The sequence below is a fragment of the Rhinichthys klamathensis genome, unplaced genomic scaffold (assembly GCF_029890125.1).
Source record: "Rhinichthys klamathensis goyatoka isolate OS25496 unplaced genomic scaffold, OSU_Roscu_1.1 h1tg000069l_1, whole genome shotgun sequence".
NCBI classification, from domain to species: domain Eukaryota; kingdom Metazoa; phylum Chordata; class Actinopteri; order Cypriniformes; family Leuciscidae; genus Rhinichthys; species Rhinichthys klamathensis.
In genome coordinates, this window is record NW_026606612.1 from 128,031 (window position 1) to 152,138 (window position 24,108).

Sequence of the window (24,108 nt, forward strand, 5' to 3'; positions counted from 1 at the left end):
CACAGGAATAAATTACTTTCTAAAATATATTGAAATAAAAAAAGTTATTTTAAATTGAAACAATATTTCACAGTTTTTACTGTATTTTTTATCAAATAAATGTAGCCTTGGTGAGCAGAAGAGATTTATTTTTCTAGTATTACATTTAATACAGTATATTACTGTTTTTGCTTTAGGAATTGGGAACTCTTTGTAGCAAAAGTTTTGTACACCGTATTTCAGGGGAAACATTTAGGTCTTCTTGAAATTATCAGGGATTTAGAACCAATTGTCTTGTTAATCTCTCGTAGGGTGGTGTCATTTCTGACTCTTGGTGTGTGTGTGTCTCATCAGGAGCGAGAGGAGCTGTTTTTCCGTGCATTGTGCCTGTGTCACACAGTCCAGGTGAAGGAAGAGGAGACGGTGGATGGCATTAAGAGAGGAATCCATCAGGGCAAATCCACCTCCTTCTACATATCCTCCTCTCCAGACGAGGTTGCGCTGGTGGAGGGAATGAAAAGGCAAGACACATGCATGCATAAACTCATAAACATGCACTCACACCTACACACTTTATAAAACTATATGGTAACACTTTACAATAAGATCTCATTTGTTAACTTCATTAGTTAACACAACCTAACAATGAGCAATATATTCTTACAGCATTTATTAAAGGTAGGGTAGGCAATTTCGGAAAGGCTAGCGATAGCAAGCTAGCATTGAAAGTTTGAGATCCCACCCCCTCCTTTAGAGCGCTCGACGAAGCCACACCTCCTTCAAAACACATGAATGTGTACAGCAGAGTCTGCAAAGCATCACAAGACGAGAAACAGCGTTAAATTACCTCATGTCTCAAACCATGTAACATTACAATAATTACAGAGCTCTTACTTGGACCAACTGACTGCTGCAGATTCATTTTGGCGTTGATAGTGTTGACACAGAAACGCATAAATCCGAGTCTGAGGACGTGAACCGCTCCGGGTAGAACGTCACGGGTTAACATCTCATAATTACGGTTACGACATGGTGTGAACCCAGCATAAGCTCGTTGTTTTGGTTCAGGAGGAACTGTAAAATGCGGCTGCTGTTTGTTCATGGAGCTCGGTGACTGTCTACCACTGCATATCCTTACTGAACGCGCTGATGATGTGTGATGTCTGTGTGGGCAGGGTGTTGCGGAGGTATGGAAATACATATGTTGACAGGCAGATGAGACATCCTATCATTGCATTCGGACCAAATGCATTGATCGGACTGACATTTTTTTGGTCCTGAGACATCCACAAAGATATATGTACATGTTTTAATATTTAGACCACTTCTATTATTGATTGCTATCATGATGTGAAGAGAGTTTCAACCAGTATAACAAAAAGTGTTTATAAAAAAATTGCCTACCCTACTTTTAACCTTTGTTAATGTTAATAAAAAATTTTAGGTTAGTTCAAAAGTGCATTAACTAATGTTAACTGACATAACTTTTGGTCTTAAAACATATGTTAGTAAATTTTGAGATTAACATTAACTAAGATTAATAAATGCTGTCAAAGTTGTTGTGCGTTTGTTATATTTGTAAATGTCTTCATTAGATTTTCAAAGAAAAGTTGATTCATTATGACATGAGCCCAATAAGAAACAAATAAGAAACAGAGCTGACTTTCTCTTTCTCTCACCTGCTCAGGTTGGGCTTCACCTATCTCCGTCTGAAGGACAGTCACATGGAGATCCTTAACAGAGATGATGAAATGGAAAGGTGAGCCATCTGGACAACAGCATGAGCGCAATGACCAACAGGAAACTAGCAGCATTCTGATGTCTTTTAGACAGTCTGAGGAAGGGTTTTTTAAATAGTTTGTAATAGTGTTATTAAAATAATAGTAAAATGAATACAATACTATAAAAGTAAAATATTAATAGAAGAATATGTTTAAATATAGATTTGCATATGATAATTAACATGTTATATTAATACTTATATTATATAATACTTATAATTACTTATAAATATAATAATAAGTATGCAGACATATATATATATATATATACACTCACCTAAAGGATTATTAGGAACACCTGTTCAATTCCTCATTAATGCAATTATCTAATCAACCAATCACATGGCAGTTGCTTCAATGCATTTAGGGGTGTGGTCCTGGTCAAGACAATCTCCTGAACTCCAAACTGAATGTCAGAATGGGAAAGAAAGGTGATTTAAGCAATTTTGAGCGTGGCATGGTTGTTGGTGCCAGACCGGCCGGTCTGAGTATTTCACAATCTGCTCAGTTACTGGGATTTTCACGCACAACCATTTCTAGGGTTTACAAAGAATGGTGTGAAAAGGGAAAAACATCCAGTATGCGGCAGTCCTGTGGGCGAAAATGCCTTGTTGATGCTAGAGGTCAGAGGAGAATGGGCTGACTGATTCAAGCTGATAGAAGAGCAACTTTGACTGAAATAACCACTCGTTACAACCGAGGTATGCAGCAAAGCATTTGTGAAGCCACAACACACACAACCTTGAGGCGGATGGGCTACAACAGCAGAAGACCCCACCGGGTACCACTCATCTCCACTACAAATAGGAAAAAGAGGCTACAATTTGCAAGAGCTCACCAAAATTGGACAGTTGAAGACTGGAAAAATGTTGCCAGGTCTGATGAGTCTCGATTTCTGTTGAGACATTCAGATGGTATAGTCAGAATTTGGCGTAAACAGAATGAGAACATGGATCCATCATGCCTTGTTACCACTGTGCAGGCTGGTGGTGGTGGTGTAATGGTGTGGGGGATGTTTTCTTGGCACACTTTAGGCCCCTTAGTGCCAATTGGGCATCGTTTAAATGTCACGGCCTACCTGAGCATTGTTTCTGACCATGTCCATCCCTTTATGGCCACCATGTACCCATCCTCGATGGCTACTTCCAGCAGGATAATGCACCATGTCACAAAGCTCGAATCATTTCAAATTGGTTTCTTGAACATGACAATGAGTTCACTGTACTAAAATGGCCCCCACAGTCACCAGATCTCAACCCAATAGAGCATCTTTGGGATGTGGTGGAACGGGAGCTTCGTGCCCTGGATGTGCATCCCACAAATCTCCATCAACTGCAAGATGCTATCCTATCAATATGGGCCAACATTTCTAAAGAATCCTTTCAGCACCTTGTTGAATCAATGCCACATAGAATTAAGGCAGTTCTGAAGGCGAAAGGGGGTCAAACACAGTATTAGTATGGTGTTCCTAATAATCCTTTAGGTGAGTGTATATATATATATATATATATATAGACACACACACACACACACACACACACACTTGTGGATTTTAAATTATTTTTGCATATAATTAAAAAAAAAAACATTTAACTTCATACCACTAGCACTAGCAGTGCTGCTAACACCCCCTGTGGTGACTGCAGCTTTAATTTTCTTGTCATGCTATGTAATTTTCCCACATGTGGTGTGAGAAAGAAACCTCAGCAGAGGAACAGTTTGATCTGTAATCATCTGTGTATTTACTCAGCAGGTTGTCATATTAATATAGTTGTGTGTTTATTAAAATAACACTGTTATACAGTATGTTTTGGGAAGCAGTGAAGTTTTCCTGTTCAGTGTGTGTGTGTGTGTGTATGCCCTTGAAGGACAAGGATCAGCCATAATTAGTGCAGCTACACACTGTCCTACTGCTGAGAACATGAGGGTCAGCACAGTCACATAAAAACTCTATCTGTCTGTGATAAAGATGCATCCCAAAGGATCCAGTCAGCGCCTCTGATTTATCTGTACATAGGTATCCTTTTAAATCGAAATACTTCCTACGTTATCTGGTTGTGTTTATGCATTCACAGATTTGAGCTGTTGGAAGTATTGAACTTTGATTCAGTGAGGAGGAGAATGAGTGTAATCGTAAGATCAAGCTCAGGTATGATGAAAACACACACACACACACACACACACACGCACGATCACATTACATAAATGTACTTTATATACTATTACTGTTTTTAAACCACTTTTTACACATGAAGATGTAGCTCGCATCTGGGTACAAATATTTCCCCAAAATTAAGTAGGTACACACAGATACACACACAAATTTACAAATCTAAATGAGGACGTGTCGTACACTTGAGTTGTTTTTATATAAAGCTAAATATAATTATTATATATTGTTATAAACTATAGGAAACCTTGATGCCTTTTTCTAATATATAAAAATATAATGTCAGTTTAACATGTTAATGTTAGTGTGATTTATTATTTAAAGTCCCTGTAAAGTAAAAATTAAGTATGTGTTCTGAGTTTGTCACACCACAGAAAAATGTGTTATTAGCCACCCAGACAAATTTGAATGATAAAAAAAAGCTGGCAAGTACATAAAATAAGCTATCAAAATCTTGAAAAAATGAGCAGTATTCTCTGCTCTCAAACGCTGGGGGCGTGTCCGCTGGCTGCGCTGAAACCACGCCCACTCGCGGGAAAGCAGCCGACGGTGATATTTGTGATACTGCTTTCGGGACGGGGAGATGAAGGCCGAGGCGGGAGATAGTCGGTTCGGCCCCATTCCCCTGTAACAGCGGATTATCAGTGAATCCCAGTTGTCTCCGACGAAAGTTTATAAAACTATCCTGTGTAAAATGATCGCTACAGAGGCGGGTGTTGGTGGTGGTCCTCAGCTCTCCATCAAGGTTGGCTCTTCACAAAATTAATCCACCTCTTCTTGATGTGATCGTTTTCAGGAAATTTAAATAAAGACACCGATCTGTTTTGTACATGATCGCATCCAGGTAGTAGCCTACGCATTTCCGTGTCGAAGGCATAGCTAGCTAGCAAACTCTAGGCTGTAGTAACTAATAGTACTGACAGTAACTCACGATTGAGCGGCGAACTGATGCGAATGTGCTCTATTGTTAGGGGAGGGGCCAGCCTCAGTGCGTCATCAAGTAGGGGCGTGTCCAAGAGCTCAGGGGCTCCAGTGCGTCATCGAGCCCCGTTTTAGCCCCGCCCAAAAAATCCGGAAAATAGCAATGGTGAAAAACTGTTTAACGGTCTAACTCCACAATTCAGTAATTCACAGTTCACAGTCTTTGTAATATGTTTTAGCAATACATTTCTAACATTTATAATGGGTTTAGATTTTTTTTTTTAGCATTGCCTTTACAGGGACTTTAAAAAGTGATCAAAATTGAAAAGTTAATCATGCCTCCTGATCAGTAATCTAATCCCATACTTTTATACAGTTATGTTTAATGAAATACAAATAAAACAAACAATATATTAACTTATAAAGGGGCTTAGTCTATTTTTTGTTTTATTCTGCCACAATAATGTAGTCTTTGAATTATCTCTACAAATATTGATATATTGGTTTATATTAGATTCATTTGATAAATTGTTCTGCAAATAATGTAATTAATTTTATTTGAATTTTTAGAGATTTTTAGAGATTGGCAGCCCTAATTATTCACTTAATTTATGAAGGATTTTCCCATCTGAGAACATACCCAAAGGGATTTAGCTAACGTCTGGGGATAATTTTGTACTCAAATCATTGCTGAGTAAACACTCACGCACACACACACACACACACACGCGCGCGCGCGCGCACGCACAAACACACTCATTCTGGAACAGCAAGTGACTGTTGAACATTCCAGTGAAAGTGTCTGAGTCACCATGTGTGCCCAAATTGAGGAGCCAGTTAATGCAAGTGGGTCAGTGTGCTACTAGCATACAAACGAGAGTTAGATTTAACATCTGTATGACTCCTGAATACATTCAGTCACATACAATTGACCTGATAACTACTCTTTTAATTAAAAAAATTAAGATAATCTTGAATACACTGAGAACCTGACAGCATAACTAATATGCTAATTTAAAACAATGAAATGATGCTCGTGACCAATTTTACTTCCATATTGTGATGTATGATAGTTTTTCAGAGAGAAACAGGATATAAAATAGGGTACATTTTTATTTCATGTTGACTTTAAGCATTTTTGCTACAATTATGAATTAAAGGGATAGTTCACCCAAAAAAATTGTAATTCTCTTATTTACTTTCCTTCATGCAATCCCCAATGTAAATGACTTTCTTTCTTCAGATAAACACTAACAAAGATTTTCCTGAAAATAATCCATCTCTGCGAGTCCATATAATGCCATTGAATGGGTGGCGTTCATTTGACCCTTGGAAAACCACACAAAGCGTTCATGATGGTAATCTGTACAACCCCAGTCAGTGGATGAATCAATAGCTGCGTTTACATGGACCCTAATAATCCGATTGTAATCGGACTACTAGCACATTCGGAATCAAAAAGTCACATGCAACCATGTCAATTAAAAAGACGTGGTTTACACCTTTTCTAATCTGATCGAGAGGACATGTTTACACTTGATGGGATTGAAAAATGAAACGCGAGTTGCGCATGTGCAATGACGTAGAAATGGTGTAATGATGTATGAAAAGAGTGAAAAGAGCTGTTGTTGTTGAAGTATCACAAATGACTATCGTGTCATTCTAAAATGTTCCTTCACTCATCGTTTGTGAAGTGCATACCTTGAGCCCTTGTTTCGGACTCTCATCCAGCTACATTAGCCTGACTTCGTCATACTCATATTCTAGTCAGAATGTGAGTCTGATACTGCTCTATAGGGCTTTGATTATGAGGTGTGTCTTAACCGAACCAGGAAAAAAAAACTCTGCACTCAATTGGATAGACCTACAACCAATGAGAGCAACGCAGTAAGTTAACTACTTTGCATAGCACAGTTGTCAACTACAGAACTCAAATGCGTGTTCTGTCAAACGAGTGTTGCTTCTTTTACTTGGTCCTCAATGAGTGCGACCAAAGGAGAAACCACAACGACCACAGGGTTTTCATTGCGTCCCATCTTCTTAGTGACCATCGGAGCCAGCTGATAAATTAAACTTTTGCCGAATCCCGTAGGAAGGACGGCAAACACATCTTTCCGATCGACAAATGCCTTGATTGCAGTTCTCTGTTCGTCTATTAAAATGAATGCGCTGTCGATTTCTTTTACAACAGACGCGATAGCGGAATCTCTACATCTCAGTTCTCCAGCGGCAGTCATCTGTGAGGGGAACCAGTTAAGCGCTCTTTGATAACGTGATGATTACGTCCCTGCAGATCATCTGTCCATCATCGTATAAAGCCCGCCCTGGCAATTTGATTGGCCCGAACATTTTTTGACTGATCATAATTACTCCTCAATGGAGCGAGTCCAGACCGAACTTCCAGACCAAAAAATGTTGTGGGCGGGGTTCGGGCTGGCATCCAGGCTACAGACACCTTGTTTTGGGCACTTGTTTGGCTTAGTTTTTACTGCTTGATAAATATAAGCAGAACAATTCACACGCACGTCAACCTGATCACTGTATTTAACGTTCATGTAAACACTTTGTTTGGTTTAATCAATCGGAATTAATTAATTCAGATTGAAATAAAAGGTGTCCATATAAACGTAGCTAATGTCTTCTCAAGCAAAACGATAGGTGTAAGAAAAATGCTAAAATATTGCACTCTTTTAACTATAAACTATCGCTTCCAGCCAACTGTCCCAGGTGCATTCACAAGTTCAAGTTTTTTTCCTCACACACCTATCGTTTCGCTTCAGAAGACATTGGTCCATCCACTGGGGTCGTATGGATTACCATCACAAGCGTTTTGTGTGGTTTTTGAAGTGTCAATCGAGCGGCACCTATTCGATGGCATCATATGAACTCAAAGAGATGGATTATTTTCTTAAAAATCTTTGTTTGTGTTTATCTGAAGGAAAGTCATATACATAAGGGATGGCATGAGGGTGAGTAACCCAGATAGCACAAGTCTATTTGATGTGATGTTTACATCTGGAAGACGTATTTTTAAGAGCGTTTGTTCATCTGCAATACGTCTATAGGAACGTTTCCTGTCAGATATCAAATAGACGTTTAACATGCATTCTAAATCATTACATCTTAAAGACATCTTCTAAACATCTATTTGACATCTGACAGAAAACGTCCTATAGACGTATTGCAGATGAGCAAACACTCTTAAAAATACGTCTTCCAGATGTAAACATCACATCAAATAGACTTGTGCTATCTGGGAAATGATGAGAGAATTTTCAGAACTATCCATTTAATACCTATTATGAAATTATTGAAAGCATGCAATACCTGGTGTTGTACAGTTTCTTCTTCTAGTTGTATGTGTTCATAATTGTTTGTTTGTTCTAGGAGAGTACTACTTGTTCTGTAAAGGTGCAGATTCCTCTATTTTCCCACGGGTGGTTTCTGGGAAGGTGGAGCAGGTCAGAGCGCGAGTAGAGCACAACGCTGTGGTGAGCAGAAATCGGAAACATCTTCATCTTCTTTCTTATTTTAGCAGAGCTATTAATAGGCCACAAAAGCACCTTTTTTAGATCTTGGTGTAAAAAAGCTCCTCTCAGATGTGTTTGCTTGTGCAACTTGTTCAGCATGAGCATCATCTTCAAAATAAAGGCTGAAAGAGAAAAGTACCTACAGTACAAGCATCACAGAAAATGAGAAAGAAACCAGAAAGTCTTTATTGCCTTTCTATGTATGCATTTGCAAACTGCAGCCCAACTCTGTTCTCATTAGCTTTCCTATTACAACTGTTATTAGTTTAATATCTCTATGTAACTTTATAGCACCAGAAGTCATTTGTACTTTTTGCTGTTTATAATCTAATGAATATAATTATCTTAAACATGTCAAATATATGAAACTGTTTAAAGAAAAATTATATAACTATGGTCCCAGGCATAAGGAATGGATCTAATGTTATAGACTGACACAGCTCTATGTTACTTCATTATGTTACTCACAGACCTGTGTCAGGAATTACATCACTTTAGAAAGGGTTTGGTTGTACTGGCATTCGTGCTGATTCATGACTTTGGTAGCAGTAGTGAAAATGTTTCTCTAGAGGCGAATCTTTGTTCTAAAGACAGAATGAAGGAGCTCAAAATGACAGTTCTATCAGTTGTGTTTTATTAACAGTCATAATGGGAACTTTTCAACTAGAGCATTTTTCCATTCAATAATCTACATTTCAAAGGGTTTGTTCAACAACTGAAAATTGTGTCATTTACTCACCATCATGTAGTTTTAAACCTGTATAGGGCTTTTCACACTTGAAATAGTCAATCCTGGGTTATTCTAAACTGTAGGGAAACAGAATCCTGGGTTATCCTGAGTTATCTTCATGTTTCACACTGCTCATACTTTACCAGGGGTTAACAATTAATCCTGGGTATTCATAAGATACTGTTTCACACCCTACATTCCTAAACCCGTCCTATTTGCATATTTGCATTGTCATTGCCATTGATTGGAAGAACGCAGTGACCTGTTTATATAAAAGCTCGTCCTCATATTATACATTGCCGACTGTACTATCAAGTACCCCGGGTAAAAATCAGTGCTAACCCCGCTTCTAAATTACAAGCGTGAAATGTGAAAACCTGGGGTTTAGAAGGACGGTAAGCCGGCGTTAAGTCCAGTGTGAAAAGCCCTTATGACTTTCTTTCTTACATGGAAAATTAAATGTTTTTCAGAATGTTCATGCTGCTATTTTGCATACAACTAAAGCAAGTCAAGTTTCAAAAAAGACAACCAAAAAAACTGCTTTTTTTGGAGCTTGACAGCTTGTGGTCAACACATGATTGATTCTATGGAAAAGAGCAGCGTGAGCACTCTGCAAAATATTATTGTTTTACCACAGAAGAAAGAAAGTCACAAAATTGGAACAATACAAGTGTGAATAAATAATGTCAACATTTAATTTCTCTTTGCATTGGTATTGTTCTTTCCTTTTATGTTGTGTAAACCTATATTTAGTTATATCTAAGATTAATGCTGTTTTGGGACAAAGAATGAAATCTGGAGTTGAATTTGGTCTCTTTTTGCAAACGAATGGACCTGGTAGGCTAAGCTGACAACTTGTTTTCAAATCCTGGAAGGCTAAGCTGACAACTTGTTTCAAATCTTTCCCTTGTAGGAGGGTTTACGGACTCTCTGTGTGGCTTATAAGAAGCTGACTCATGAGGAGTATGAGAAAACGTGCCATCTCCTCAACAGCGCTAAACTAGCTCTGCAGGAGCGTGACAAGAAACTGGCTGAAGCTTATGATGTCATCGAAAAGGATTTCATCCTGCTGGGAGCCACGGCTGTGGAAGATAGGTGAATCGCTGCCTCCTAAGTTTGATTGACTTGTTTAAAAATTCTTGTACTGAAGTGAATCAAACTTTCCATTTCAAAGTTCACAAATTAACAGAAGCTGACTGACTGGAATCCAAACCATTTCATTGTTCAGTATTCCCTTGTCAAATCCAGAATGCAAATACTAATAACTCTGCCACTAAGATACAGTGGGATCCAAATGTCAACCCAGGTTTTATTTTGCATTTTGTAGTTAAATAGATTGTTTGTTGATGGTATTTGCATAACAATTTGAGTGAAATGTTTATTTGAAATAATACCAAGTATTGTTATCCAGCATCATTTGAAAACGTGCTTTTATTAACAAATTATCAAGTGTGCATTATAGTTTGAGGCAATAAACAACAACTCAGTATTGCTCTCCAGCATGATTTGAGAATGATCCAAAGAGAATCTTGTGTTTCAGTGGAAGCAAGAACATGTGACTTCTTAAATAGTAGCCTAAAAATAGCCCAGAATCAAATATTTTCTGTTTATTTTAAACCCTAGTGTACATTCCCAGAAATTGACAACACTTTGTAACTACACTGGAGTCGCTATAGAGAATCAGGGAACGGTTCATTTTATCAGGCTTTAAGTCCTTCATCTATGTGCTCTAAATATGCAGATTACTCTCCCATTCCCTCATGCTCCAACCCGCTGCACCGTCAAAAAATCCATAGTGTCGGGATATATGGAACCATGACGTCTGAAGCATTTCTGAGCAAGTCCGATATGGCTTTCCAGTGTTTATGTTGCCAAGTAAAAACATCAGCATGTTAATAATAACCTTGTGTTTTCAAAAAAGTGCATCATGCATTTCGCTAAGTAAACAAGAATCGTTGTACATTTTCCCGAAATGAAATTGATCATAAATGTGCATTAGCAGTATTAGATTTTTAACTGGCTGAATGCCAAGGTTCCGATTGGCCCAATAACTGGGTGGGAGAGTTACAGGTCCGGCGTCCAGTTGAAGCGCACGTGAGCACCCGCGGTCCTGGCAGAACCAGTGTGAGTTAACGTTAATTGCACAGGCAATCAATAGAGTCCATCCATTAGGCTCCAGTGTCCTGATAATGAGCAGCTAACGTAATTAGACCCCCTCTTGAATCAATCGGGGGCCGGCAGACGCGGATCTGATGAACCACTGTTTTGGCTTATGCACTTATGGAGGCCATCCAACCCAACGTTATAAATAAACACATCAATCCATGTCGACCGCCTTAATGAATATGACAGAGCAAACAAATAGTGATTACTGGACGGGAACTTATTTTGTCAGGCCGTGTTAATTAGATGCAATCACTGCCCCGTAGGCACCAGCCTGTTTGTGTCTCCAAGAGGTCACTCAAGATGATGTGTTGCAGTCAAAAATTCACGAAGCTAATTTGATAAGTCATCGCTGACTGTTTGTAACAGGATTGAAAACAATATGCAAGAAACATTCTTACTCAACATGAAAAGGCAAATGCAAACATTAGTGACCACGCCTTTTCCTTTTCCAAATTCCCATTGTTTAGCGATATATGAAGCACAACTGACACAGAAGTCACTTTCGAACTGAAAGCCGCTTTCTGTTGTTCAATGCAACGGATTCATGTATTTAAGATTGAAACATATATATATATATATATATATATATGATATAGATATAGACATTCAACAAGAAAAAAATTAGAAGGACTTTTTATCTGTTGAGAATTCATAGAGAAAAGTGGATGTTCAGTACGAGAATAGAGCCTGACTTGAATGTAAGACTGCAGTGGATTGTAGAGGGGATATAATTAATGTTACATAAGTTTTAACCTGCATTAAATTACTGCTAACTATTGCCAAGATTTTAGAAAGGCTGCATTAGCTAACAGTTGCCTAAAACAATGTCTAAAATGGCTATATTATTTCCCCGCCCACTTGGCCTATAGGTGACATAATTTGAAAAGGAAAGTCATTTCAAAGGTGGAGCATGTTATTATGAAGACAAATTGTTTGTTTTTTCACAATGAAGTGCATGAATCATGCTCAATAATTTTGCTTTCACACTGTCAGTGACTTTGGCGCTGTATGTTGCCAATGGCTGGTGGTGAGTTCGATAGTGAGCGTTTTCCATCACTGTGACATTCACCGATGTTATTCCACCAAATCAGTTTTCTTGCTGCTGAAAAACAATGATTTTGGAGGGAAAATACTACTATTGGTACACAGAATACTAATATTAAAGATGAACGAGAAACAGCGAGTGCTCTTAGCCATCGTGGCTTTTAATCTGCAGCGAAAGCACAACCGCTGGTCTATCTATACGTTCACAAAACCATTCAGGCTCGGAGTCAGCAAAGCGAGTACCAAAATATATACACAGAGGCATATCAGATTCATGAATTATAGGAAAGTAAATAACTCTTCCCCCATTACTCATATTGGTGTCGCTCCCAAAAGTTGCTCTTCATTTGCATAAAGTTAAACATATCTCAACTTTGTCGCGTCACTGGACACGCCTAGATCCTGTCGCCAATGGTCACTGTTGCTTGTGTCGCCCAGCTCTCCACTGAAATGAATGGGATCATGTCACTGCGTGTCGCTGGTAGTGTGAACGCAGCTTAAAGGGATACTCCACTTTTTTGGAAATAGGCTCATTTTACAACTCCCCCAGAGTTAAACTGTTGAGTTTTACCGTTTTTGAATCCATTCAGCCGATCTCTGGTTCTGGCGGTACCACTTTTAGCATAGCTTAGCATACATCATTGAAGTGGACAAGACCATTAGCATTTCTAAAAAAAAAAATGACCAAAGAGTTTCGATATTTTTCCTATTTAAAACTTGCCTCTTCTGTATTTACATCGTGCACTAAGACCGACGGAAAATGTAAAGTTGCGTACCATGAGAGCAGCAGGCGTAATGATATGACGCAGCGCCTGAAAATAGTTCCGTTGTGTTGACGGAAGGTAGCCTAAGTTGTGATTTTCTAGGCTGATATGGCTTGGAACTATACTCTCATTCCTGCGTAATAATCAAGAAACGTCACTGCCGTACCATGAGAGCAGCAGGCGTAATGATATGACGCAGCGCCTGAAAATAGGCGTCCTTCAGTCAACACAACGGAACTATTTTCAGGCGCTGCGTCATATCATTACGCCTGCTGCTCTCATGGTACGCAACTTTACATTTTCCGTCGGTCTTAGTGCACGATGTAACTACAGAAGAGTCAAGTTTTAAATAAGAAAAATATCGAAACTCTTTGGTCATTTTTTTTTTTTAGAAATGCTAATGGTCTTGTCCACTTCAATGATGTATGCTAAGCTATGCTAAAAGTGGTACCGCCAGAACCAGAGATCGGCTGAATGGATTCAAAAACGGTAAAAGTCAACAGTTTAACTCTGGGGGAGTTGTAAAATGAGCCTATTTCCCAAAAAAGTGGAGTATCCCTTTAAGGCCATGAATGTGTTTAAGAAAAAGTGTAAAAGTTTGCAGTCCATTTTTTTTTTTTTGGGTTCGGTTAGTTTGCGAAAACATTTGATTTCCATGTAGACTTTAAGCCAAGGTTTTAGAATCTTAGAATGTTATGGAGCCAAATAGAATGTTGGGGAAGTAATAAGGAATGTTATGACTTATTTAGAATGTTGGAATTTGTTTAACTTCTTCAATAGAATGCTGCTGAGTGAAATGCAATTCACGTTATTAGAATGTTTAATAAGGAGTGTAATAGAATGTATTCCCGGGAGTCTCTGTGAGAATGTCACTAGTCCCCACATGGCTGGGCTGTGAGTGAGGTGCAGTCTTAATGATCTGGCAGGAGTGTGGCACTGTGAATCCTGACTGCTGGGCTGCTTAATTACTGAGTGAAGTGGGCTGAGACATCACACTGCCGTATGAGACCTCCGAGCCACCGAGCCATGCAGAGCACTGTCCATTAACTTCCACTCCAGCACTGCGCAAAGAATAAAGCACACAGGATTGCTACGGTACATACTGTGCCAAAATGTAGCTGCTGCTGCTACTATACAGTTAAAACAATTGGGCTGTCAAAGCAACAATTGCATAACTGTCACTTCGGATGTTTTATGCAGTACTTTGGATACTATTTACGTCAATGTGTGACAGGTTCACTAGATTTGTTTTTAAAGAGTGAACTTATTTGACATTGACCCTTTAGTAAGCTCCCCTCCCAAGCTTTACAGAATATGTCGGATTTAACTAAAGTGGAGATTTTTTTATGAATATCATTCTTATGTGAGCTTGTCGTAATGGTGACATTGGAAAGAATTTTATCTGCTGGTTGTTTTTACGTTACAGTTCAAACGTTTAGGATCAATACGATTTTTGTAATGTTTTTGAAAGAAGTTTCTTATGCTCACCAAGGCTGCATTTACTTGACCTGAAATACAGTAAAAACTGTAAATATTGTGAAGTAATATTGTTAAAATAACTGTTTTGTATTTTAAAATGTTAAAAATTCCTGTGATGGCAAGGCTTAATTTTCAGCATCATTACTCCAGTCTTCAGTGTCACATGATCCTTCAGAAATCATTATAATATGATGATTTGCTGCTCAAGACACATTTATTACTATTATCAATGTTGGAAATGGTTGTGATGGTTAATATTTTTGTGGAAATAGTGATGGATTCTTTCTAGGATTCTTTGAAGAATAGAAAGAACAAATGAACAGCATTCATTTGAAATACTTTTGTAACCGTTTAAAAGTCTGTACCGTTTTGTTTTTATCAATTTAATACATCCTTGCTAAATTAAAGTATTAATTTCTTTTTAAAAAACTAAAATCTTAATGCCCCCAAACATTTGAATGGTAGTTTAAATCATTAAATTACACAGGAACCTGATTAAAAACTGTCGAATTCCTTAGGACTGTAAAATAGACGTACATAAGAAAGGAAACATGGTGGATGTCAACAGTTGCGAGGGTCATTAGCACGTTTAAGGCTAGCGAAGGTTTGTGCTAATCATGTACATGAAATGCTTAAAAAAAAGTTATTATTTTATGTTTCAGGCTGCAGGATAAAGCGGCCGATACCATCGAGTCCCTGCACAAGGCTGGTATGAAGGTTTGGGTTCTCACAGGGGACAAAATGGAGACGGCAGCAGCCACATGCTATGCTAGCAAGTTGTTCCATCGCAATACACAGATCCTGGAACTGACAACCAAGCGGACCGAAGAGCAGAGTCTCCATGACGTCCTGTTCGACCTGAGCAGGACTGTCCTGAGACAGCATGGCGGCATGACCAGGGACACTTTCTCAGGGTGGGTACAGTGGAAATGTGTACATGCCCTCATGTTTACACACAGGCACCTTCACACATATGTTTCGTCCACACAGGCTCTCGGGTGATTGCCAAGACTATGGTCTCATAATCGATGGGGCAACACTGTCAGCTGTACTGAAGCCAACACAGGAAGGAAACAGCAGCGGAGGGAACTACAAGGAAATATTCCTGGAAATCTGCAGGAACTGCAGTGCTGTTCTCTGCTGCCGCATGGCACCCTTACAGAAAGCACAGGTAATGCAGCACTTCAGTCACTAAGAGTATACACTACTGTTCAAAAGTTCGCCAAGTCTCACCAAGGCTGCATTTATTTGATCAAACATACAGTAAAAACACTAAATATTATTACAATTTAAAATAACTCTTAATATATTTTAAAATGTCATTTATTCCTGTGATGCAAAGCTGAATTCTCAGCATCATTCAGTGTCACATGATCCTTCAGAAGTCATTCTAATATGCCGATTTGCTGCTCAAGAAACATTTCTTATTATTATCAATGTTGAAAACAGTTGTGCTGCTTGATATTTTTGTGGAAACTGGGATATGGGATTCTTTGATGAATTGAAAGTTCAAAAGAAAGTTCAGCATGTATTTGAAATGGAAAACTTTTGTAACATTATAAATGTCTTCATTGTCACTTTTGATCAATTTAATGCATGCTTGCTGAAAAAAAGTATTCATTTATTTAAAAGAAAACAAAATCTTGCTGACCCTACATGTTTAAATGGTAGTGTAGGTAGTGTATCAGATCATTTTATAACATAATTTCCTGTCACAGTATAATTTAGGTAAAGAATCACAGGAAACTCTTTGTCATATATGTCTCCATTTTGTAGTTTCAAAAATTACTAATATTACTGTAATCGTTGTAATAAATGTTTTTATGTGTCTTTCTATTGGAAGAATATATTCATGAACAACAGTTCACAATACATATTGGCAGTTACTTTATTTATTTACTTTTGCTTCACTGATGAAAGCGGGTCCATGCAAAGAATTAACGTTTCCAAGCAACAAACAGTAGTGCCGTTCCTTAATGAATCCGTGTTTTTGAATAAATCGGTTTAGCAAATGATTCAGTAGCTGGGTTTCCATCCAAACGTAAAGCGAATCTTCGAAAGTTCGCAAAAACAAAACGAACAAAAAAACAAAACAAATGCAAATTAGGTACGTTTCCATCAAGTTGTTCGAGGAGATGACGGTGGTATTGGTAACCTTGTAACCAACAGTAAATAAAACACCATCTGCGGAAACAGCCGATTAGTCACGTGGGTTTAATGTTCGCTACATCAGAATTTATTCGGCAAATACGTTTCCATCTCCCATTATTCGCATTAACTCTTTTTCGCAAAAGTCAAAAACCACAAGCCAGTGTAAAAACTTTTTTAATAAATTTGCCGTTTCCATCACTCGTTTCTGATGCGATACTTCAGAATGCGCATAAAAACAGGCTGATGGAAACATAGCTAGTGACTATTTCAGGGGTTCTCAACTCTGGCCCTTGAGATCTACTTTCTTGCTGAGTTTATCTCCAACCCTGATTAAACTCACCCACCTGCAACTTTCTAGTAATCCTGAAGAACTTGATTAGCTTGTTCCGGTGTGTTTGAGCTTAACTCTGCTGGAAAGTGCACCTCGAGGGCCAGAGTTGAGAACCCCTGACTTATTAAATCCTGAATGAATCACTGTTTTGAACAAATCGATTCAGTGAATAACTCAATGACTCCCTCATAAAGACAGTTTCATTAAAACGTTATTTAGTTTGTTTATTAAGCCAATGGGTTCCAGTGACTATGGGTGATTTTAGGCTTTGGTATCAATTTGGGAACATTTGGTCTCCACAATGAGGATAAAACCTGACCCACACACACACACACACACACACACACACACACACACACATACACAGCCACCTGCCAGAGAAAGGTTGTCCTTGTTCCCTTATTGTAATCTCTCAGCCTGTGAGTTAGACGATGCAATCAAAAGAGACTCTGGTCTATTTCTCTTTCTAATTTACTGCACGCTAAACCTGTCAGTCACTCTCTGCTGCTGCTGGGGAAACCAGAGACTGTAAAGCCAAGAAGTGAGAGAACTCACAGTATTACAAGACCATTACTGACCTCAAGCACACAATAAAATCCTGTGTAATCAATGTGTACTAAAAGCCAATCTGATATTTTAGTCGTTTCATATGAGAAAGGGTAGATAGCTGATGATGAGTGTAATATTATCCCGTCTCCTCAGCCAAAAACTCTGATTAATAATCGAATCTCTCAGTTGTTCTGATTTAACCTGTGGAAATAAATCTGTTCTTTCAGATTGTTAAAATGATTAAAGCATCAAAAGAACACCCCATTACGCTGGCCATCGGGGACGGAGCCAATGATGTCAGCATGATTCTGGAAGCTCACGTGGGCATAGGTGATTTCACGCTTGCACACAAAATCAAGTCGTTTTTAGATATTAATACTTCTCCAGTCCTCTCTGATAGACTTGTGTTCAACAGTATGTTACATGCCCATTGACTGGTTATTCTGCCTCTAGGGATCATGGGTAAAGAGGGGCGTCAGGCGGCCCGTAACAGCGACTATGCAATTACCAAGTTCAAACACCTGAAGAAGATGCTCCTGGTTCACGGCCACTACTACTACATCAGAATCGCTGAGCTGGTCCAGTACTTCTTCTACAAGGTGAACCCAAACTAACAAAATGTGTAGACACACAAAATAAAGAATAAGATCACAAGCAAAATAGCTGATGATCACTAGCTGACACAACACAAACACAAACCACATTGCCTGCGGTTGTAAACACAGAAAAAAGTTGCTTAATGTGTGTGGATGATGCTTTTTTCCCAGGAGTTCTGAATAACCCACTAAACAATCTTGTTGAAAATGCAACTCAATGCAGCACTATTTATAGCAAACTGATTTCACACACGCACACAAACCCCCTAAAGGGTTTAGATCATCAGGTACTGAGGGTCTGTTGTTTCTCTCCACAGAATGTGTGCTTCATCTTCCCTCAGTTTCTCTATCAGTTCTTCTGTGGCTTCTCTCAGCAGGTAAACGCATATCTCAAAGGTCACTATTATACTACTTTTGAAAAAGAACATTCTGTCTTTATATTTTCTTCAGTTATGCGCCTTTAGAAAATAAACTTCTCGTTCTGTGGTGGAAATGTTGGTGGTGGGAATGATATTTGAAACATTTATGGAAATAAAATTTCAGAATCTTTTGTTTAGCTTAGAGTTATTTCATAGGTAGTAGCAATTCTTAAAATTAAATAATATTTTCACACTTTTTTTTATAATTTGACGATTACAACTTATATTTACTGCTATTTTTTTATTATTTATTGTATTAATTAGTACTTTTATTCAGCAAGGATACAATCATTTGATCAAAAGTTACAGTAAAGACTTTTATGTCGTTATAAAAAGATATCGATTTCAAATAACTTTCTAAAATGTACAACATTTTCCACAAAATATTATGATTTTTAACATTGATAATAATCAGATATGTTTCTTGAGCATCAAATCATCATATCAGAATGATTTCTGAAGGATTGTGACACTGAAGACTGGAGTAATGATGCTGAAAATTCAGCTTTGATCACAGGAATAAATTACATTTTAAGATATATTTCATAGAAATATCACTAGTAATACAAATATTACTGTTTTTTTTGTATTTTTGGTTAAATACATGCAGCCTTGGTAAACATAAACATAAAAGACTTTTAAAAACATTACAAAATCTTACTGGCCCCAAACTTTTGAACAAAAGCATCATAATATTTTTAAAATTAAACTTCTAAGATTTTAAAATTAAAATCCTGGGTCTGGGACAAGAGTAAAAATAGAATCATAAAATAAAAATACATGCATAGTAAAAAGCATTTAAAAAAGCAAAAATAAATTATGGAAGCATTGGGAAAAAAATGTAATGACCTTGATATAACAAAAAGAGAAAAGTATTAACCTGATTGTAAATCAACACCTGCAACATGAAAGTGCTAATATAGTTAATTTCTCTTTTGCACTTACACTGTACATTTACAGTAACAACAATTTTTCCCTCTGCAGCCACTGTACGACACGGCATATCTGACCCTGTACAATATCAGCTTCACCTCGTTACCCATCCTCCTCTACAGTCTGATGGAGCAGCACATCAACATGGACATCCTCAAAAGGGACCCCTCTCTATACAGGTGAGGAATATTCTGGTTGCACCATTATTACCCACTCCTGTGGTCAGAATGTCAGGCAATAATTATAATTTAACTCTAACAATAAGAAGAATCATAAAATAATAGTTCACCCAAAAACAAGAAGTATGTGGTTAATTTTGAGTTTTTTTTTAGTCTGATATATGATACGTAACGTGATGCATCTCATCACGTGTACGGGGAGGTATTTTGGAGCAGCACGTTCACTATCTTCTATTTCTGGTTCCCTCTCTGAGACCTACTGATAAATCCCTGTCTACATACAGGCTATTTATATCAACCTTGGCCTCCTTTTTGCACGACTGTTGGCTCATAACACACATTGTTTCATATCCTGACATTTGTTGTCACCTTTTTCCCAGAGACAAACTTGCACTATTTTTTATTACAGTCTTTTATTTTAGTTTTATTATTTTATTATTAATTATATGATTATTATTATTGTTATATGCTTTTCAGTTATTTGAAAGTCTGGGTCTAGGACAAGAGTAAAAAAATAAAATCATAAAATTAAACATATTCATAGTAAATACATTTGAAATGGCAAAAAAGCAAATGATGAAGGCATGGGACTTTTTTTATTATTATTTATATGTATTATTATTTTAGTATTATTATGCTTTTCTGGCTGACCCAGTTGGACCAGTAGTCCAAAATTATTAATTTTATTTAATATTATTTCTTATTTCATATTATTTTATTATAGAAATATTATTTATATATACATGTATATATATTATCAAAAAGTTTTGTAGTAGTTTTGTTATGTTGCCGTGGTAAGATATTTAATCTTAAAAAGCATAAACACACATGATAAAATAAAAAGTCATAGTGACGGCACAGCACTGGTCCATTCGGATGGTTTTACTATTAAATATGTTTTTGAAAACTTTTACTTTCCTTGCATCATTTTTGGATCTAATAAACCGCCTGATGAAGCCCAATCTCGCTCTCTATATTTTCCTCTTTAATAAAATGTTTTTCCTGATTGTGAGCCTCCAGGTATTCTCACTTAATCACATGAACACACTGCCACCAAATACATGTCTGCAATAATTGGACAGTTCAATCAGCTTTTGGAAAACATATTTGCCTGGACGCTTGCACTAAACTCAATTTACACACAGCACTGGGCAGAAATACTGTAAGAACCACTTTACGTTTTATCAACAAATGTCCTGACACTGCCATTTTTTTCCTCTTATTTCTCTGCATTGCTTATTCAGTATATACAGTACATTATACACAGTGTTTGCTACTGACACACAGTGCAGCACTTGTCGACATCAAGGACATTTTCAATGGAAAAAGCTGATCTAATAGTCATTTTTCTGTATGTATATATATATATATAAAAAGAATGGGCACAAGCAGCAGAGGTCATGTTCGTTTTTTCTTACCAATATTTCACTTTCATTTGAAATGTTCTATCCAATCTCAAGTATGGTTGGAGATTAAACTGATATTTCATTGAGTGCTTACAAATAACCATATGATCTTGCAATGAAAGGTTAGATTGCTCAATTGCTCTTCATGTTGGTATCAATGTCTCTTCATTTAGTATAAATGTCTTATTTATACAAATGAGACTATTGTAGACATACAGTATAAAATGAACAGATAGCATAGCGCAGATCATTTGATCTTGGATTTGGAGTTCAGATATTTGACTTTAGTATCTTGGAAAATCTGAGCATAGTTTGAGACATTAGCTATGTTTCCATCCACTCATTTTTATGTGGATTTTGGGATATCGCATAAAAACGCTGCATTGAAATGCAAAGATGCACATAAATTCTAAAAATGCACATAAAACTACTTTTTTATCCGATAAGAAGACATGCGCATAAACTACAATGGAAACGCATTGAAAGCGCAAGTTACTTTCAAAAGGTGATTTGCGCTTCCATCGACATCCGTGTTTATATTCAAACTATAAACTTTTATCCCAGTGTGTCTGTGATAATATGAATGTTTGTAACAGAAAGAACAATACTATACTCACCTAAAGGATTATTAGGAACACCTGTTCAATTTCTCATTAATGCAGTTATCTAATCAACCAATCACATGGCAGTTGCTTCAATGCATTTAGGGGTGTGGTCCTGGTCAAGACAATCTCCTGAACTCCAAACTGAATGTCAGAATGGGAAAGAAAGGTGATTTAAGCAATTTTGAGCGTGGCATGGTTGTTGGTGCCAGACTGAGTATTTCACAATCTGCTCATTTACTGGGATTTTCACGCACAACCATTTCTATGGTTTACAAAGAATGGTGTGAAAAGAGAAAACATCCAGTATGCGGCAGTCCTGTGGGCGAAAATGCCTTGTTGATGCTAGAGGTCAGAGGAGAATGGGCCGACTGATTCAAGCTGATAGAAGAGCAACTTTGACTGAAATAACCACTCGTTACAACCGAGGTATACAGCAAAGCATTTGTGAAGCCACAACACGCACAACCTTGAGGCGGATGGGCTACAACAGCAGAAGACCCCACCGGGTACCACTCATCTCCACTACAAATAGGAAAAAGAGGCTACAATTTGCAAGAGCTCACCAAAATTGGACAGTTGAAGACTGGAAAAATGTTGCCTGGTCTGATGAGTCTCGATTTCTGTTGAGACATTCAGATGGTAGAGTCAGAATTTGGCGTAAACAGAATGAGAACATGGATCCATCATGCCTTGTTACCACTGTGCAGGCTGGTGGTGGTGGTGTAATAGTGTGGGGGATGTTTTCTTGGCACACTTTAGGCCCCTTAGTGCCAATTGGGCATTGTTTAAATGCCACGGCCTACCTGAGCATTGTTTCTGACCATGTCCATCCCTTTATGGCCACCATGTACCCATCCTCTGATGGCTACTTCCAGCAGGATAATGCACCATGTCACAAAGCTCGAATCATTTCAAATTGGTTTCTTGAACATGACAATGAGTTCACTGTACTAAAATGGCCCCCACAGTCACCAGATCTCAACCCAATAGAGCATCTTTGGGATGTGGTGGAACGGGAGCTTCGTGCCCTGGATGTGCATCCCACAAATCTCCATCAACTGCAAGATGCTATCCTATCAATATGGGCCAACATTTCTAAAGAATGCTTTCAGCACCTTATGAATCAATGCCACGTAGAATTAAGGCAGTTCTGAAGGCGAAAGGGGGTCAAACACAGTATTAGTATGGTGTTCCTAATAATCCTTTAGGTGAGTGTAGGTTTAATAGACACAGGTGTCATCCAGGAATGAGATCACTCGGGTTTATGAATCGAGATCTTTTAATGATTCATCGATCTTTTAACGATTAATATATATATATATAGTCTTTGAATATATATTTTTTTATATATTTCTTTTTACAGAGATATTGCCAAGAACTCCCTCCTGAGATGGTCCACCTTCATCTACTGGACATTTCTGGGGGTTTTTGATGCCATGGTCTTCTTCTTTGGTGCTTTCTTCCTTTTCGACAACACAACCTTCACCAGCAACGGACAGGTAACACAGTCACCGTCTAAACCAGGATTTTGTTCCTACGTTTTTCTGTGTGTGTTTTGTTTAATCGACTTAACCAGCTGTTTTTTTCCTTTAGTTGTTTTTTTTTCTCAGTCAAATAAAAGTCGCACACAGATTGAATGGGTGGCCGATGCTTGTCGAAAGTGGACTCAGTGCTTGTAAAGTACACATTTGTGGTTTAACTGATGTCTTGATCCAGCTCGCAGACTTTTGTCTGTCCTCCTCTGCGTATGTTTGAAGTCATTATGGTGCTTCTCCATTCATTTATGCGACACAAAGCATGCTGGTTAATCAGTCAGATCAGACATCTTTCTCTGTGCCATTAAGTTAAATCATAGTAACCTTTTTGGATTGCTTTTTTTTACCTGTTTGATTTACTTTAAGTTATAACATCCTAATTTTTTCTTTACTTTCTTGCTCCCTGTCCCCTCCCTCTCCTTCTTTTCTTTCGTTTTCTTCTTTATCTCTCTTTCTATATCTCTCCCCTCTCTCTTTCCTCCTTTTACCTACCCCCTTTTTGCCTTTCTTTTCTTTTCTGCTTCTCTTCCTTTCCTCAGCTAATGGCCACCAACACACAGATGGTAAGCCTGTCCCTATCTGTTTCTCATCCTATTTTTAGTTTTAGTTTTACTGTTTCCCTCCTCAGCCCCTCCCCTCATCCTAAAGCCACCCCCACTCACATAGTGTCTACTAACACCAACCGTTCACTGCCATCGTAGCTTTCAAACAGTACCGTACGACATCCCAGCGTCCCCTGAACCGAGGACCAGCCACCGTACGTATAGAGTAGCGAGCCCCCCCCTCCTTTCCATCTTCCTCTGTCTATCATCTTGTGATGGAGTAGGAGTTTGTGTCCGC

At 38.0% G+C, this 24,108-nt stretch overlaps 1 protein-coding gene across 8 annotated transcripts in view; it reads left to right on the forward strand.

The window, feature by feature from the left end:
- Nucleotides 1–24,108, forward strand: part of atp11a (ATPase phospholipid transporting 11A) — a 93,908-nt gene that overhangs the window by 56,907 nt on the left and 12,893 nt on the right. For 6 of the 8 annotated variants that reach the window (XM_056250448.1, XM_056250447.1, XM_056250445.1 and 3 more), the window contains exons 14-26: nt 334–500; nt 1,667–1,738; nt 3,836–3,909; nt 8,239–8,342; nt 10,025–10,206; nt 15,227–15,478; nt 15,555–15,735; nt 17,823–17,925; nt 18,049–18,194; nt 18,509–18,568; nt 19,595–19,722; nt 23,097–23,232; nt 23,808–23,831. In XM_056250448.1, the coding sequence (XP_056106423.1) occupies nt 334–500; nt 1,667–1,738; nt 3,836–3,909; nt 8,239–8,342; nt 10,025–10,206; nt 15,227–15,478; nt 15,555–15,735; nt 17,823–17,925; nt 18,049–18,194; nt 18,509–18,568; nt 19,595–19,722; nt 23,097–23,232; nt 23,808–23,831 (1,629 nt within the window). The remainder of the gene's footprint in view (nt 1–333; nt 501–1,666; nt 1,739–3,835; nt 3,910–8,238; nt 8,343–10,024; nt 10,207–15,226; nt 15,479–15,554; nt 15,736–17,822; nt 17,926–18,048; nt 18,195–18,508; nt 18,569–19,594; nt 19,723–23,096; nt 23,233–23,807; nt 23,832–24,108) is intronic. The other 2 variants (XM_056250446.1, XM_056250452.1) reach the window with 1 other exon arrangement.